Source organism: Podarcis filfolensis (genome assembly GCF_964270895.1).
Source record: "Podarcis filfolensis genome assembly, chromosome: 5".
In the NCBI taxonomy this organism is placed as follows: Eukaryota; Metazoa; Chordata; class Lepidosauria; order Squamata; family Lacertidae; genus Podarcis; species Podarcis filfolensis.
In genome coordinates this window covers 95,764,442-95,781,841 of record NC_139608.1, presented here as the reverse complement: position 1 = coordinate 95,781,841, position 17,400 = coordinate 95,764,442, and the positions used below count along the sequence as shown (strand labels likewise).

The 17,400-nt window shown below is 41.5% G+C and overlaps 1 protein-coding gene and 1 long non-coding RNA gene across 4 annotated transcripts in view; one reads left to right on the top strand and one right to left on the bottom strand.

The window, feature by feature from the left end:
- The window catches only part of PCLO (piccolo presynaptic cytomatrix protein), a gene marked incomplete at its 5' end in the record, with an annotated part of 240,339 nt that overhangs the window by 48,054 nt on the left and 174,885 nt on the right, over window positions 1–17,400 (bottom strand). For 2 of the 3 annotated variants that reach the window (XM_083615376.1, XM_083615377.1), the window contains 5 exons: window positions 115–245; window positions 2,023–2,073; window positions 4,372–4,583; window positions 6,276–6,343; window positions 7,200–7,308. In XM_083615376.1, the coding sequence (XP_083471502.1) occupies window positions 115–245; window positions 2,023–2,073; window positions 4,372–4,583; window positions 6,276–6,343; window positions 7,200–7,308 (571 nt within the window). The remainder of the gene's footprint in view (window positions 1–114; window positions 246–2,022; window positions 2,074–4,371; window positions 4,584–6,275; window positions 6,344–7,199; window positions 7,309–17,400) is intronic. The other variant, XR_014548608.1, reaches the window with a different exon arrangement.
- Window positions 1–17,400, top strand: part of LOC310763617 — a 288,221-nt gene that overhangs the window by 139,896 nt on the left and 130,925 nt on the right. The window lies entirely within an intron of this gene.

Here is a 17,400-nt window from a genome sequence, read left to right as displayed (position 1 = left end):
GAAGCCCACATGAGTGTTCAGATTAGTTGATAAGAAATGGATCTCTTGAAGGTCAACAATGGGAAACCTGTTGTGTTAACAGCTGTTAGTTGTTGAAATCACCCCTCCACTTACCCTCTTCCTGGCAGAAGATAAACTTTGACAAACGGGTCCGAATAGCCGTTGTTGTCACGGGGAACAAGGTTTCTTGCTTGAAGAATGTGAATTATCAAATTGCCAAGGTGCTTGTCATAGTTGATTTGAAGCTAAGAATAACATTGGTTGCCATTAATCATTTCCCAAATAATGTCATTTCAAAGTAATATCTATTACTACAGGTTACTTTTTAACATTCTCCAACACTAAAATTCAGTAATGCATCTTCATAGCTTTCCTAAATGAATCTCATAAGAAGTTTGTTTCAAGCAGATGATTTAATCTTCCTCTACAGAGAAAGAGAATAGAAGCATATTTCCCTGAAAAGTTTCTAAAGCAGACAGTAATGTGTTTGTATGTGCAGCATTATTTTTTTAAAAAAGATCCTTCTAAAATCTTAGAATTTTCTGGTAAATGTAAGCATTTATCCATTTAAGGGCACTATGTCATATTGATCTATATTGTTTGTTCGTTTTTCTGTACTGAGAGTTTACCAAGCAGCTCTTTGCATCTCTAGAACTCCTAATCTTCTCTTCCTATATTTATTATGCTTTCAAGAAGCTGAGAGTGGGGCAGAGATTTATCGATGCTTATGATACAGTAGTCATTTAAAAGTTGAAGGCTTTTTGTTTTTTTAAGCACTCCTGAATTAGTTAATTATATTTATATACCTCTTCGCACAGCTAAACACAGGTCCATCGTGATTTACAGGACCATAAAATACAGAAATGCAATGTGCATGCCCTGTGGGATTTCTGACTTTGCTTCCTTTGACCAGTCGTATCCCCTTGCAGTATCACAAACTGCTTTGGGACACCCCCTCTGTGCTCAAGGTGGTTTGCAGTCTGGCATTGGGGGGGGGGGCTGGTCGATAGCAGGAAGTAGGCCCCTGAAAACAATTGACCTGCTCCCATTGCAAATGTTTATAGCAAAATAACTATTGATTTGAACAAAAGAAGAAGAATGCAACTATATCACAGGAAGAACAGGAGTTGTTCTGAGAGTGTCTCTTCTGTGATTGTGGAAGGGGCTGAGATCCAGCGGGCACACTTTCCTCCCCACCACCTCCCACACTGTCCGGGAGCAACTTTGCTGGAAGCACTGGGAGCTGTAGGAATCAGGAAGAGTCGCACGAGCGGAGTTCTGCTCACAGAACTCTGGATCGAAACCAGCAGGTGTCTATTCTTTTTCCATAACCAGACTATGGGTTGTATACAAGAGTGTTGCAGGTGATGGAAAAGAATCAGGAAGGAAGGAATTTTAGGGTGATTTGCCCTTTCCCCACAGCAGAGCTGGACAGAGCTGCAAGAGGGGATATCCCTGGACATCGATTCCCTCCCTTTTTGTGGGTGGAAGTCTTACTGTCAGCTGAGCAATGTCATTGTATACAACCAGTGCTTTTTTCTAAAAAAAATGTTTAGGGGTGCTCTCATTTTGACTCAAGAAAACCCCCATTTTATAGTTCAAATGAGGAAAAATAAATACAGTAAATGGACAAAAGTACAAAGATTCACAAAATGTTTAGGGGTACGTGTACCCCTGCGTACCCCCAGAAAAAAGCACTGTATACAATCCTATACTTTTAGTTTTGTATCATGGCACAGGAATAATGGAATACCCGTCTGGAACATTCATACAGGAATTTGCATAAATGTGCACTGTGCAATTCCTCAAACTAAAATTGAATTCATAGCTCTTCCCTTCCTCAGGAAGCAGCAACTGGATTAATATTAGTCAGCATTTGCATTCCACACAACTGATTTTTTAAAATCTATTTTTAGCATTGATTTACAATTTGTGCAGTGTTGGCAGTCTAAGAATCAAACAATGATAATTCTGTTCTATTATCCATTTATAGAAGAATAAATGCTAATATTAGATTGTTACCTGAATTTCTCCAGTAATTGGATGGGAACCAGACTTTGTACCTTCGGTGGGCTGCCATATTCAAAGAAAGAAGAACAGAAACACAGTTGAAAATCATTTCATTTTTAAATAGTATTTCTTGCTATGAATATTTCTAGCATTACGATCATCATTCCTACCATTCTTACACCTACATGATTAAGACTACTGACTTTGGTGGTACAAAAATCATAACTGAAATGAAATTGACCACACAAGTTTTGAATGTGACACTTTACATGAGAATTTGACTTCTGTGGGCAAATGACATCACTGAAATGACACATGTCAAGATCAAAACAAAGCCTAAATGTTAATACTGCTTAATCTCATATATAAAATAACCAGGCAGGAAGTTACTTTGCATACACTGAAGAGCTTGGGGAGGCTAAACAGGATTTTTTTACTTTCCTCCTCATGTAATATCACAAAACACTTTTGAACAGTCCTTCAGATTCAATGCAGAGAAATGAGTGTATGATTCTTTGAACCAAACTGAAGAAATGAGTTGTTGCCAGACAACACTTAGCAGCATCATTGACTACAAAGTTTAAAGAGTTTGCATAGCAGGGCATAAAAAGGCAGGTGGATTTATGTCCAGGCCTTTCATGTTATCATAACTTTGCCCATTCCAAACAGATCCTCAGTTGGTAATCCCATTTGCTCAAACTGTCCAAAAAGAGTTTCTGTCATAAAGGCACCCGTGGTCTCCTCTCGTGTAACAAATACCAATAACTTCTGGCTCAGACATCTCATTAGCAGATCATTTGATTTCATCAACATAACATGCAATCATTGTCATTTGTTCAACAAGACTAACACCAGGTGTGCAATTCAGAATAACCGAGTAGTATTTGGCTAAGTTTGCCTAAGCTAAAGGTTTCTTCTTTATCGCACCTACTAGAAGCTGTATCAGCTAATTTTGGATATCCTTTTCTAGGTAGTAAACCATTTTTTTCTTGATCTTTAGCTCTACACCAATGTTCATTCATGATAGGATCAAAAAGGGCTAGATATTCTACAAACTTCAAAAAGAAGAAGTCATTGTCAGCACTGTACAGGTTTTTTAGTTATACCACGGAAACCCAAATTTTGCATGCCAAGAACTCTGACCTAAGCAACCAAGCGTTCCAATATTTGTCACCAAAACTCTTGCCTAATTTCTGCTGGTAAATATCATCAAATGTTTTTCCTTTAGATAAGCACAACTCAAGTGGAAAAGAGCAATTAATTATTCTCAAAGGACATTTAAAATTAGACAACATGATTATCCATCAAATGATAAAAGAATAAGCAGGCTAGCACAGGGTGTGGTCAGTATGTTGCACCAAAAGGTCAACTCCTTTCTGTGCTGTGTAATTTGCTTTCTTTTGTTCAGTTCTTCAGACATTGAAGCTTTGTCAAAGTAATCTTACAGGACTCGCCAGAGGTGGCGGTCATTACCATGATGGCAAGCTTCTCTGCTAAGAACTGTTTTGTTGTTGTTGTAGAACTAAAGTAAAGGTAACTTAACCTGGATGGTTAAGTTCAGTCAAAGGTGACTATGGAGTGCAGCGCTCATCTCACTTCAGGCCAAGGGGGCCAGTGTTTGTCCACAGACAGCTTTCTGGGTCACGTGGCCAGCATGACTAAACCGCTTCTGGTGCAAGGAGGACCTTGACGAGTGCCAAAGCGCACGGAAACATCGTTTACCTTCCCACCACAGCGGTAACTATTTATCTACTTGCACTGGTGTGATTTTGAACTGCTAGGCTGTAGAACTATGGTAAGAGAACAGAATTTTAAAGCAAGAGGAAATCTAAATGAAAACACACCCAAGAGTTTTCTGCAGCAGACACAGGAATGCATTAAATGCTGCACATGCAGTCCTTTGAATCCCATTGAAGGCCCTCTTCATCTACTTGAAGTACAATCAATAGGAAACACAACCTTCAGAAAGTTTTTGAGTACTTCAATGCCATCGTGAACTCTGAATAAATTTGGTGGGTCAAAGTGACAGCCCTGTTGTGATACTCAAAATTGAAATCACAAGGAAACCCCAAACAGGCCCTATTAGTGATGCCTCATTATCAGTGAGAAGAGATGCTAGTTCAGTCAAAGCATTACACGGGTCTTAACTGAACATATCAAAATGCCTCCCTTGCCATTCCAGACTGCCAGTGCCCCCGAGCTGCTCAGAACGCAGCCAGAGTGAAGCAGCCCCAGTACCCCTGTTGCTAACATGGGAACACTGGAATCTCTTCTTTAAGCTTCTTATGGTCTCGATATGAAAATGCATATATCCACCCTCTGCATTCATACACAAAAAAGCCAAAACAAATGAATTCATACCTTGCTACTGTGCCGTTTCTTGCTGACTGAAGGAGAACCAGGCTGACCAGGGCTAGGAACAGAACTCGAGTTGGCTGACGTAGTCCCAGAATGAGCATGGGAGCTCTTTTCCATTGCTGAGGAGGCCATCAAGGGAGCCTGTTGCAGGGAAACCTTTTGCAGCTCTGCAGCCAGTTGCTTTGGGTCCACCCCGGGCGACTTTGTTTTATCCACTGCAAGCAAATGTTTTCGTATTCATTTCTGCAACTCTCCCAGCTTGGGATGGAAGAATGGCAATTCATGCTAGTAACTTCCCCCGTTATTAGAGCACAAAGGGGAAGAAAACAGCTAACCAAGTAACAAAACCTTGGACAATAAACCAAATTGTGAAACTTTATAATCTCAGCCAGCTTTTCAACTAAGTCAGCATGTGTATGTGTTGTGGAGGGAACTTACTCAACTCTCCCGAACCTTTAGCTTTTCAAAATGTAAGTCTCTAGTTCTTTGACTCATTCTGTATATGAAAACGGGAAAACGGTATTGGACTTCAGTGTTTCGTAAGAATTAGACCTGCTCCTGTCTGCGAGCCAATGAGTGCAAAGGCACCGGGGTAACGGACAAAGTGCTTTTGCATTTTTAAAATCACAGTTAAGTTTTATTTTGTAAGACTGGGTCAAAAGAAGTGCAATAAATAACAGCCAATAAAAATGTATTTAGAAAATAGGGGGGGGGGAGATTTCTTAAAGAACTGCAGGGAAAATTCGGCTTGTTCACCAGGCTTCCCCTCCTTCTTCATTATGCATTCTCCTGCGCCTTTTGAAAAGCCAGTCCTAAGTGTTGGCTATGTCTCATGGGGCTGCAGCTGTGGGCAGTGAAATCAGCACATCTCCTTTGTGAATGTGGAAGTTCCCTTATGCTGAGTCAGATAACTGGTCCATCTAGCTCAGACCTGCCAACACTCTTGTCATTGGCTGTGGCTTCCCAGACCTATCAGGAGACACCAGTGATGAATGTAGGAACTCTGTACATTAACAGGATCATTTGGATTAGTATTCTTATTACTGGTTTATTATTCAACAAATGCATTTAAAACAAGAATAAAACCATATGAAGTAGACTTGTGGAAAAGAGAGCATGTGCTCCACCACTGCATTGTGGACTTTCCATGCTTATTGGGGCTCTTTAGAGTCAAAGCATTACACAACTGTAATAGACTGAATAATCTCAAGCAGTTTACTGATAGCAAAGCGTTTGCTAGTTCATACTGACATGTGATGCCCTTTCCTGCTTCCTCACCCGCCCCCTGGACCATTCAGCACAAGCATTTTAGCTATGGATCTGCAAATCAGTTTCTTTCCTTTAAACCTGAGGATATTTGCATTTATTACAGTAAGAAGCGTAACCCCCAAAGGGCTAGAGGTCTCTAGCCCATTTTTTGGTGTGATTTCTTGTGGGACATAATGATGACCAACTGTATGTGGGTCCCTTACTCCCCCACCCCCAATTCTCTATTACTCATAATACTCGAATTGAAGACCGTCAGTTCTGATGTTTGCTCTAAAACCATTTGTTTGCCCATGTATCAAATGTATCAAAGGTTTAGTGAAATGAAATGGAAAAATATCAACACAGCCAATTTCAATTATCCAAAGAGCAATTTGTTATATCACTCCTAAACCAGAGCTGAAAAAAGTTTTAAAAGTCGGTGCTGGTTGTGCCATCTTCGTATCAGCATCAGCAAACAAATAGTCCATTCTCTGCATATTTGACCAAACTTGTCATCCACTGAGAAGAAATGGGACATATTTGCTTCCAATTTTTGCTGCATATTCAAAGGTACTTGACCGTGTGTTCTAAATGTACCAGAATCACAATTTGTGGCCTGTGTCACTGAAAAGCAAATTGTTTTTATTGTTTTTACTTACCAGTCTTTCCTGGCTCAAGCAAATCCAGATGTTGTGGATTCTCGGCATCTGACATCATGTTGAGATCCCTAAAGGAAGCCATAAGAAGCCTGAGACAAAAGGAACCCTTGGCCCACCCTCATTGCAGTATTAGAGTAGATAAATGAGACATGGATTATGGCAGAAAGCAGCTAGCTCCCAAGCATGACCCCTTTTTTGCCCGATATGTGTTTGTGACGCTATTCAAGTCGAAGAGCTGAGAAAAATGGCAGTTCTGTGGTGGATTTTTAAATGGAATAAATGCAGGTTTACACTGAAATACAACCACTTTCCACGATGTTCAGATGAGCTAGATGTATCATTTGTTTACCTAACATTGTCACAACACTTTCACTCACAATGAGCTTTGAAACCAGCTATGTTTCATCCCCACAGCGGTCCTGGGCATTATTCCTCCTTTCTTGCAACTCATTAGGCCTGAATCATAGCAACTTACTATGATGGTACTGAAATTTGAATGCAGAATCCCCTTGTTCTAATGCAGCACAAGCTCCCACTGTGCTTCCAGCAAAGGATTATTTGTTTTCACCCTTACATTTAATCACTCACCCAAACTCATTTTGATTAACCTTTTCCAATCACAGAGAGAAATTCAACACACAGCCCCCCAGAAGACATCAAAGGGAATAAACTGACCTGTTAACATCCATGGGAACTTGGCCATAAATTTCAACAGGCTGTGGATGGTACCTGAAAGTCTATATTTACTCTTCAGTTTATAGTAAGGAACAAAGAAATTCTCCTCTAATATGTGCACCAAGCTTCTTTCCTTTTTAGATATAAACGGTGCACAAAGTGTTTCACGGGTTCCACCTTAACAATTGTGAATAGAAAAGCCATGAAAAGCCAAAAATAATGGAAACAGAAAGATGAGGAAAAACTCACAGTCTTACACATATTTCTGCTTCCCCACTCTGCTGACTGATGATACTCTGGACTTCTTCATATGTTTTGGCCGTCAAGGGAATGCCATTCCATTCCAGGACCTGCATCCCTAGCGGGGCAGAACAGGGAGAAACACAGTTATGCCATGGTCTGGATTATAGCCAGTATCTTGAACATATATAAAGCGAAAGGCCCAAATAGCAGTTCAGTGTAAGTCAGTTTCAATGGGTCTTTGAAACTCAACAAAACTTCAAAGCCTTTCCACTGCACACTGATAAAAGAACAGAAAGCAAAACCCAAGACCAACATGTCAAATTACCTGTGTAGGTTAACATAGAATGATCCAATGGGAAAAACGTTTGTACCTGAACAAACAAATTGAACGGGAAAGGGAGGAGGAGAGAGGAAACTGGGAGATGGAAGCTGGCATTCTTTAAGCTGCATTCTTGACATGCCCTCCTTGGGAAGAACTCATTGAATGTAGAAAATTAGAATGTCATGGATAAAAAGAATAATCAGCTTAGCCTTCTCCTCAGTATGTTTAAAGGATTACAGCTAGATAATGAATGTGACAGACCCTCCAAGTGTCCCTATATTCCAGGGACATCCCTGATTTAGAGAAGCTGTCCCGGTTTCTGATTTGATCCCGGAATGTCCCGCTTTTCCTTAGGATGTCCCTATTTTCATTGGAGAAATGTTGGAGGGTATGGAGTTATCCAAACCCTGAGCCATCTGAAGGCAACCCCGTATAGGGAAGATTTTTTTAAAAAAATGTTTAATGTTTGATTATGTTTTTATATATGTCGGAAGCTGCCCAGAGTGGCTGGGGCAACCCAGTAAGATGTGTGGGGCTTAAATAGTAAAATTATCTTTATAATAATAATAATTTATTATTTATACCCCACCCACCTGGCTGGGCCTCCCCAGCCACTCTGAGCGGCTTCCAACAAAATATTAAAATACAGTAATGCATCAAACATTAAAAGCTTCCCTAAACAGGGCTGCCTTCAGATGTCTTCTAAAAGTCTGGTAGTTGTTGTTCTCTTTGACATCTGGTGGGAGGGTGTTCCACAGGGCAGGAATGGGACGTCTCTATTTTCATCATAGAAATGTTGGAGAGTATGATGTGAACTGCTTTGAATACTTGAAAGTGCTATACACGTTTATATCATTAGTCTTTGAAAAACTGCACTAAGGAATTGGGCTGCCTTATCTTATGCTCTGGACTTTGCCACAATGACTGGCCACCTCTGCCCAATTTCTGTATTACAGAGCTGGAAGTATCAGGCCATTTTGTTTTGGAAGGCATTTTCAGGAGCAAACCTCACCAAGACTATTTTTTATAACTACAAATGTAGTTATAGCTACAAATGTAAAATGTCCTTTACAGGCCAATTTATACAGGAATAATAATCCTACAGTTCCAGTTTATCTCATGGGGCTTGTGCGGGAGAACTTTCCTGGTGAACTGTTCCTTAACTAGCTAATCAAAGTCAACATGCAAAGCAACACTCCACTGCATTTACACAGCACAAAAGTGACATTCCCTTGATCTGGTTCCACTTACATGGACAAAACAGAATCACTTAATGGATCCCATGTTTATTTTGAGACCTGTGCACATGATAAATGAGAGAACAAAAATAAAATTATGTGATAAATTCTTAATAAGAAAATAAATGGAAAAAGCAGAATATTGTTTGAGGAAGACACAGGGAAAGCAAAATTGTGTACAAAATAAATTTAAAAATGAACTAATGAAAATGTTTGGCTGATATTCCCATATCTCCAACATACTGGGTTTTTAGGGTAACAAATTAAGTCAAATATTTAACACCACTCACACAGCAATGAACTTACAAAAAACAAAAAAGAGTGGCTAGGTGCGGAGTTAATAAAGTACATGGAGATACAGAGGTGTCTCTTATAACTGAGCCTGTGATTTCCTAAAATTAATTCTCTTAAAAGTCTTACTCAGATTTATAATATTGCTGAAGGCTGGAGACAATCACTGCCATGTTTATATACTGCTTTACAAGAGTTGATATACTTGGGGTATGCAGGAGAAACCCAGAATAGCTATTTTAGCCAGATAGAAAGGCCCCTCTCCACTTCTCTCATCACTACCATCTGAAATGGTGTCATTCGGAATTTAAGATAGCAAGTCAGGGCGTGGACCTGTCAAACACATGGTGTCCCACTGAAATCAATGGACTTAAAAGGGTTTAACTTTGTCAGGCGTGTGCCTCATGTGTGTTTCTTTGCCCCAGGTTTTCTTTAGCTCTGGAGCTTTTTGATAGTTTAAAATAAACCAATGGAAGTCAACGTGTTAATGTTATTTTTGGCTACTTCTTGAGCATGAATCACGCAGGAGCTCATTATTGCTGCAGACACCTTAACTTCCTCTCTAATTCATCATTTGTGTCCGCGGTGAACATTTTCCATTATTGCAACAATTAATGTACTTGTTAAGATGGACAATCTGTTCCCTGTAATAAAAATTGCCTGCTTGGATCAGACACTGCCTCGTGGACATTTTGTGCGGCATCAGGCTGAAAGAATTGGAAAATTAGACAGCTGGGGGGAAGGATTCAAAGGTAACAGCCCCCATTAGGACTGCATACCCCCCAAAGGTTCCTAATAGAAGGCTACAGTGGGCCTTGACACTGGGGACACGAGCAAACAAGACCCAGAAGGAGAGCTGTTACCCAATTAAAGAAATCTTGGTCTAGTCATCGTTGTGTGTTTTAATCAACTGGTTCATTAAATCTGCATGCATTAGCATTGCAATAAAAACAGTAGGAATGTCGGAAGCTGCCTAACACTAGGTCTAGTATTAGTATCATTCATCCAGCCCGGCATTGTCTCTATGGACTGGCAGCGGTTTTCCAGGTCCTTGGGTCAAAATCTTCTGCACCACCTGCTCCCTCATCCTTTCAACTGGAAGTGTCAGGAACCGGACAAAAGCTCCCTGAGGTGCACATGGACAGAAATGGAGCCCAAACCAAGAAATGAGAAGGAGATACCATTGTGAATCTTCAGGTTTGCAGAAGTACAATGTAAATCACAGAGCACTGAATGGCAGTTGGGAGAAAATCATTCAACCTTTGGAAGGGGTCCAATGCGAGCTCCTTATAGCTTGCGGAAAGTGTGGGAAACTGATTCCACAAACTGTTTCTCTATCCACACCTCTTGCTATGCACATGTTTGTATGCATTAAGTTACCTAGAGGTCCTCCTGAGCCTAGTTTCCGATCATAATATGCAAACATATCACGCAATAGAGATTCAATGCCCTTTGCAAACTTCAACGTGAAGCCAAGTGCAGATCATAATTTTCATCTGTGCCCCCCAATGGAGCATTTACTTCTTACATATTTGTTCATCAAAACTTTCAGAGGTTTTAAATTGAGCGATACTTACGTACGTGCTCAGATTGCACATCCAGTTACTTATAAAACAGCAACACACACATATGCAATAATAATGTAGAGCTACACGGAAATACAAGCCAACGCATGAAGAACCACAACAAACATGGGGTAACTAGTGGAAATCAAGGGACAGATCACAATCATCTCTAATTCCATGGACATGTTATTGATGTTTAGTTTGCAAACTGAACCTTTATATCATGAAAGCATGACAAGCTGCTCACTAGCAATCTAGGCCACTTTTCTACCCTTAAATGCTTTTTTCACACTTCCTTTCACACACTATACTGATGTTATTTAAGGCAGAGTCAACAAAATTCAGCATTTACAGTCAGCATTCTCAGTTTTGTACCAAAACCAAACCATAGCCACAGCAGGTTTTTCGTTAAGTAAGGAACTGATAAACACATATGAAAACAAAATGTGAATCACTGTAAGCAAATCAGTTTTTCAATTGCCTGCTATAATATGGGAAAAGAAAAGACCGACCAGAAGATCCTTGGCCTTCAAAAGATTACATTTCCCAGGGCTTCCTGGGAAGAGGGACTAAATATGAAACCCATTTAGGTTTGGGGATGTGAATATGCCCAGTCAGGGGTCAATAAGCTGCCCCTGAGAAGCTTATAAAAAGGGTGCAATGGATAAATTCATCAGATTTTCCACAGCATGTGATAATCCAGGGGTGGGGAACCTTTCTGGATTTTTTATCTTCCCCCAGCCCCAAGGGCATACTTTGACAGATGGGCAGGACCACTCGCCTGTCAGTCATCCGATGTCATAACAATGCCTGGTGATTGCTTTCATCTATCCAGAATTAACCTTTAGGGTCTTTCCCATGCCACTGGAATAACTTAGGCTGCATAGCACTGACATTTTGAACTTCTAGACTGGTAGAAATCAAGGGCCACTGAGAATACTCATCTCAGATCTAATGAACATCTCCTTAGGAAAAAGTTGTAGTATTTTAATCAGGAGCCTCATAAATCCAGAGTTCTCTGTAGCTGTTTCAACATCTATTTTATTCAAGTGGCAACCTGCTGTTCCTTGGGCATATCACCATAAAGCTCTCTGCAGAAATAATTTTGTTGTTCCTTGGAGTACTTCTGAGTTATAATCAGAATATAAAATTAATTATTATTCTCTTGGGGAATCTCTGTCACCACTCCAATTCATTTCCTCCTTTTAAAAAACTTTAAGCATCGCCTGCCTACCATTATAAGGGGGGAAAAGTAAGTCATTTATTTTAAAATTGCACAAGACAACTAATATCAGGCCCTATTTAAAGAAGATGAGACTCTGGTATTTGACATAGATGTCTTGAAGCAATATGAAAATGCAAAGCAGTTGTTGATTTATGAAAAATTGACAGTGTTGAGGCAGCTGATGCAAAAGATTGCTGTTCTTGTCTTTTGGGTAATGACAGTTTATTTTCCTCAGATTCTCTTTGCCCAGCCCACCCTCACCTTGAGAGGAAGGTAACCAAGACTTTTGTTCATTCTCTGTCTACCTGAGAAGCTCAGTGTGTAAAGAGGTCTGAGCGGGTTGCTCTAAGTTCTGACCACATGACTTTAACAAGCCTCTTTTGAGTTCCTATTCCAACATATTAGGAGCATTCACCACTGTAGCTAAGCCAAGTTTTAGTGCCTGCACAACTTTTTCTGAATGCTGTATCAAAAAGCACATGAACTTGACCTTTGGAGAGAGTAAAGTAAACCATTTTTAACATACCAAATGTGTGGGTTTTTTCTATGCTAAGGGAAGAGGGAAGTTTTGGAACTGAAAACAAAGTCAGGTTTAGATAATAACACACATCTTAATCATCCGGTGAGTTGTTATACTTAGAAAATATGATGCAGCTTTCCCACAAACGTCTTGATTTATTTCCTCTGTCGGCTTCAGATATACTTTATCTAATTCTGTGGAACTAATTTTCCTTACCAAAACCGCAGCAGAGATAACAATAGGATCCATAATAGGGAACAGCTGAAGGCATTAAATAAAAATTCACTTTTAATCTGGAATTTAACATATTTGTTAATACATTGATTTACATAAGCTGTTAATTTCATAGTATTCTTTAATGGCTTTTTATAACAGAAAAGTTCCCATTTTCTAGTTCCATCTGTCGAGTACTACCCTTTTAGAAAGAGAAGAATTATTGCATCAGAACAGGCATGACTCTCCATCCTCTACAACAAAACTTTTATATGCTCCCAAGAAGAATGCAGGGAGATCTCAAGTCCCATTAATATCCATAGACTTAAGTGCCTTTAAATAACCTTTGAGATGTAAAATATGGATAAAATGGATAGAGAAAGACTTCAGAAATAACGAAGAATAACTCATTCACAAATTCCAGTCCATCAGAGGAGGACAGAAGCATACCACCCAACAGTCCCCCTTTGAGTGGGACATCCCGGATTCACAAAAGTCACCCTGCCTTCTGTTTGAAATCCGGGATGCCCCCCTTTTGCCGCCTTGCCTCCTTCTCTTCCTCCGCCATGGCCTACTGCCCCACCGCTGCACTCCCAGAAACGGGTGCAGCATATCTGTAAGGGGTGCAGGGACTGGGCTGGGGGGGGGGGCAAGGAAGAACACAGAGATTGGGTGGGAGGGATGGTGCAGGGGGAGTGTCCCACAATGCCTTCCTAAAATGGGCAGTATGTAGAAGTCCTGGGCCCTATTCAGGGTCTTCACACACAGCACAGCTGGCTTGCTGTTATTGCGTGGCAAGACCCTCAAGCCGACCCCCCATTAGGATAAATAAATTCACACAGACACGCATATTTTGTTTAAGGTTTTTGGGCAAAAATTTGGCCACAACTTTATTGATTACAGGAATGAGAGCGGTATTGGCTTAGGCAAGACTATATCTGACTCCTGCCCCCTTTGCAGGAAGTCTGTAAGGGTAAACCACCCAAAGGGGGAACCCGCCTGCATCTCCCCTGGTGTTCCCAGAGGCCTGGCATGGCCCTCACCCTTCAAGCAGACTTTGGACAGGAACCAGGCCCCGGATCCCTTTAACGGAATACCCTTGAAACTGGAGGGGCCGGCGATGGCCGGCCTTCCCTCCCCCATTCACCATAAGCCAATGCCTAACCGCCAAACCTTACAAAGTTGTGACGGTTGCTAAGAGGTAGGCAAAAACCAAGTGGCCCCTGCCAATTTGCCAAATGGAAAATAATTCCTACCAGGCCCCCGACTCAAGCTGAGCAACCAACCAAAGTCCAAAGCAAGGCCAAAGGATCTAAATTAAAGGGAGGGTGGGCGGGTGTTCAGCAGGGTGAAGCAGGAGCCTGGCACATGTCACACGGCTGCTTTTATACTTTCCCCCACTGTCACCCTTTGACATGATTGGGCAATAGCCCTGGGTGATTGTGGTGCCACCCTGGCGTGAGGGCGATAGCTCCACCCATGCCAGGGTGAGGGGAACCAGGTTGAGAGCCTGCCCGCAACCAGGACCATCTATTAAGATGATCCCATTTGTAAAAAGTGAATTACACAAAAGAGGTGCCCCCAAAACTATGAAGCCCAGGATCTCATATTTCCTAACCGTAGCACTGTAAAGCTTTGTCGGCTTCTCACAGACATTCCTCACTTAAGACTTTGGAAGTGAGAAACATTGGTTCAGCCATTCAACTTGGAGCTGCCACCTTTTAAACAGAGCAGTTAGGGACAGGCCCGCCATTCACCACAACAGTGGCATGAAATGATTATTTGGACGCAGTGAAATCTTGTACATAAACAAGTCCCACTGCGACAAACGGGCTTTACTCCCATGCACGTGTAAAATGTGCAAAAGGCTGCAGTGCCAGCCTCATAAATATCATTTATTTAATTATGGAAGAGGAAGTTGGAACACGGGTCCCTAAATGCCTCTTTTTCACTGTACATAAACATATTCCGTTGCAGTGTCAGGAATTTTCCTCTTTGGCAAGGTTGATGCTGCTGCTGATCACACTAAAGCAGTAGTATTGATCATTTTAGGCTGTCAAAAAGGCAAAGCTATAATTTCTGATTCATCATTCATATGATGAATACAGTGCCACTGTATTCTGCTCTGGTCAGACCTCATCTGGAGTACTGTGTCCAGTTCTGGGCACCACAGTTCAAGAAGGACACTGACAAACTGGAACGTGTCCAGAGGAGGGCAACCAAAATGGTCAAAGGCCTGGAAACGATGCCTTATGAGGAACAGCTAAGGGAGCTGGGCATGTTTAGCCTGGAGAAGAGGAGGTTAAGGGGTGATATGATAGCCATGTTCAAATATATAAAAGGATGTCACATAGAGGAGGGAGAAAGGTTGTTTTCTGCTGCTCCAGAGAAGCGGACACGGAGCAATGGATCCAAACTACAAGAAAGAAGATTCCACCTAAACATTAGGAAGAACTTCCTGACAGTAAGAGCTGTTCGACAGTGGAATTTGCTGCCAAGGAGTGTGGTGGAGTCTCCTTCTTTGGAGGTCTTTAAGCAGAGGCTTGACAACCATATGTCAGGAGTGCTCTGATGGTGTTTCCTGCTTGGCAGGGGGTTGGACTCGATGGCCCTTGTGGTCTCTTCCAACTCTATGATTCTATGATTCTATGATTCTATGATTCTATGATTCTATGATTCTATGAAATTATTTGTTCCCCATTAGGATTCCATTGGTTATGAGGAATAAGTCACATAACAGCCTGCCTATGTGTTTTCCTTACCATGGACAGAAGCCCCAAAAGATGAAAAATCCCTAAAATCACGGCCTGTTGTGGCTGCTTAGTCTGCTGCTCTCCATTCTTATGCTAGTTCATCTTTAAACAAAAGAGCCCTCCAAACAGAGGGCTGCGTCATACAGAGGACTATTATCTAACAGCCCTTCAAAGGGAGGACTGTCATCTGAAACATAGGACACATTGTCAGCAAGACAGAGGGCTTGTCCACACCTACCTTTCCTCTGCTCTTTCCAGGCACTTCAAAGCTCCATGTCTGAGTGCCCCTTTTGTTGCTTTGGAGCGTTCCCTGTGAAAATCTGCTCTTCAAAGCTCAATCGGAGCAAATGGAATTCTGTGGGAAACCTGAATTGATGTTTGTTCTGATTGAGCCCCAAAGAGTGGGCTTTCGCAGGAAAGCTCTGGGGCAATATATAAATAAGCAAAGAAAGCAAAAACCTGCTTGGACACAGAGCTTTTAAGTGTGGACCTGAGCCTTGAAAGAGTAGGACAAAAGGTAAGTGTAGATGAGTCCAGACTGGATATGAAAAGTTGCTTCTCTCCCCTCTTCTTGGAAACTCTGGAGAGAATAGGCCAGGTCCAGGTGTGCCCAGTTTAACACAACTCCTCCTGTTTTCTGGACATCTGTTAGAGAGGAGGAAAGGATTATCAAAGAACCAAAGAATTGTAGAGTTGGAAGGGACCCCAAGGGTTCTCTAGTCTAACCCCCTGCAACGCAGGATTTCTAAATCTAAATATAACCATCATATTGCCTTTCTTAATATGAGAATAAATACTACTTTACTAGAATGTTAATACTGCACCCCTTAACAGCTGTATCAATTAATTAAAACTTGCAGCTGAATGCAAGAGCAGTTTTCAGACTCCTTCTGGGGGGATTTTAGAGCGAGAGAATGTTTTCCCCGTGACTATAGTGCAATCTGCTTTGGGGCTGGAGACTTAGCTGGATAACCATCAGATTCTTCTGGGAGTCATATTCATGCCTGCACTTCAGAGATATTTCGACGGGTGGCTCTTCCCTGGTTGTACACAGAGAAGGAGAGCAGGGAAAGTGAGCAAAGGCAGCTCTATAAATCACTAAGACAAATACTGGGAGATTAGAGCAGAGCTAATTCCTCCCTGTCCCATTCTAGTACAGTCATAAATTAAGCCAGCCAAATGACAAAATGAAAACTGAGGGTGAGAGAAAGGATATGGTGCAAATAATAAACCGGCTAAAATTTTGCCAGATACTCATCTGAAGAATATGCGACCCACTGAGCAAAATGCAACCTGCCAGTTGCGTATTGTGGCTTGCCAAGCTGACCCTCACATAGAGGGCTGCCCTATGTGGCTGATGGGGCTGAGGCAGAGATCAGGGGCTACCAAACACATGGCTACCATATGAAACTCCATCACTTTTCAGTCTTGCTGGGGAAATCAAACAACTACGCAGCTCATTTTGTGACTGTTAACCAGTAATTGCTGGGAAATTCATCTCTGGAACACCAAGGCATAACATTACAAAACTGCACACACAGCTAGATTTCCCACCTAGTAATATATTTTGATGTATGCAGTCAGTGATCAGTATGAGCCAGGGCTCACTTTTTTAAAATGTATTTTTATTAAAGATTTCTTGGTTTACAAAAGTATGTGCAATGCCTCTTTTTTCAAGTTACATTTTCTGCAGATCAGTTTCATTTCTTGAGATGTTAGTGTTACTTTAGGAAGAAAAGGGGGGAAGAGGTGGAGGGGGCCATGGTGGGTGGGGTCGGAGTCGTGTGGCGATGTTTCTATTTTACTTGATGTATGTGTGGGGTTTTGTGTCAGTGTTGCTTGTGCAGGTTCTCTTTGCAGTTCACTTGTGTTCCTTTAGTGGTGAGAGAGGTTGGGGTTGGCCTAGGGTGTGGTTGTTCGTTTGTGATTGGCTGTGGTGAACTTTGATTTCATGTTTGAGTAGGGTTGGCGGATGTTTTGGATCAGGTTAGCCATATTGATTCGTATGCTGTTGGTGGATTCTTGTCACTGTCTTGTTGGGCTGTGTATGTGATAAAGGGGAGCCATACAGGGGTGAAGG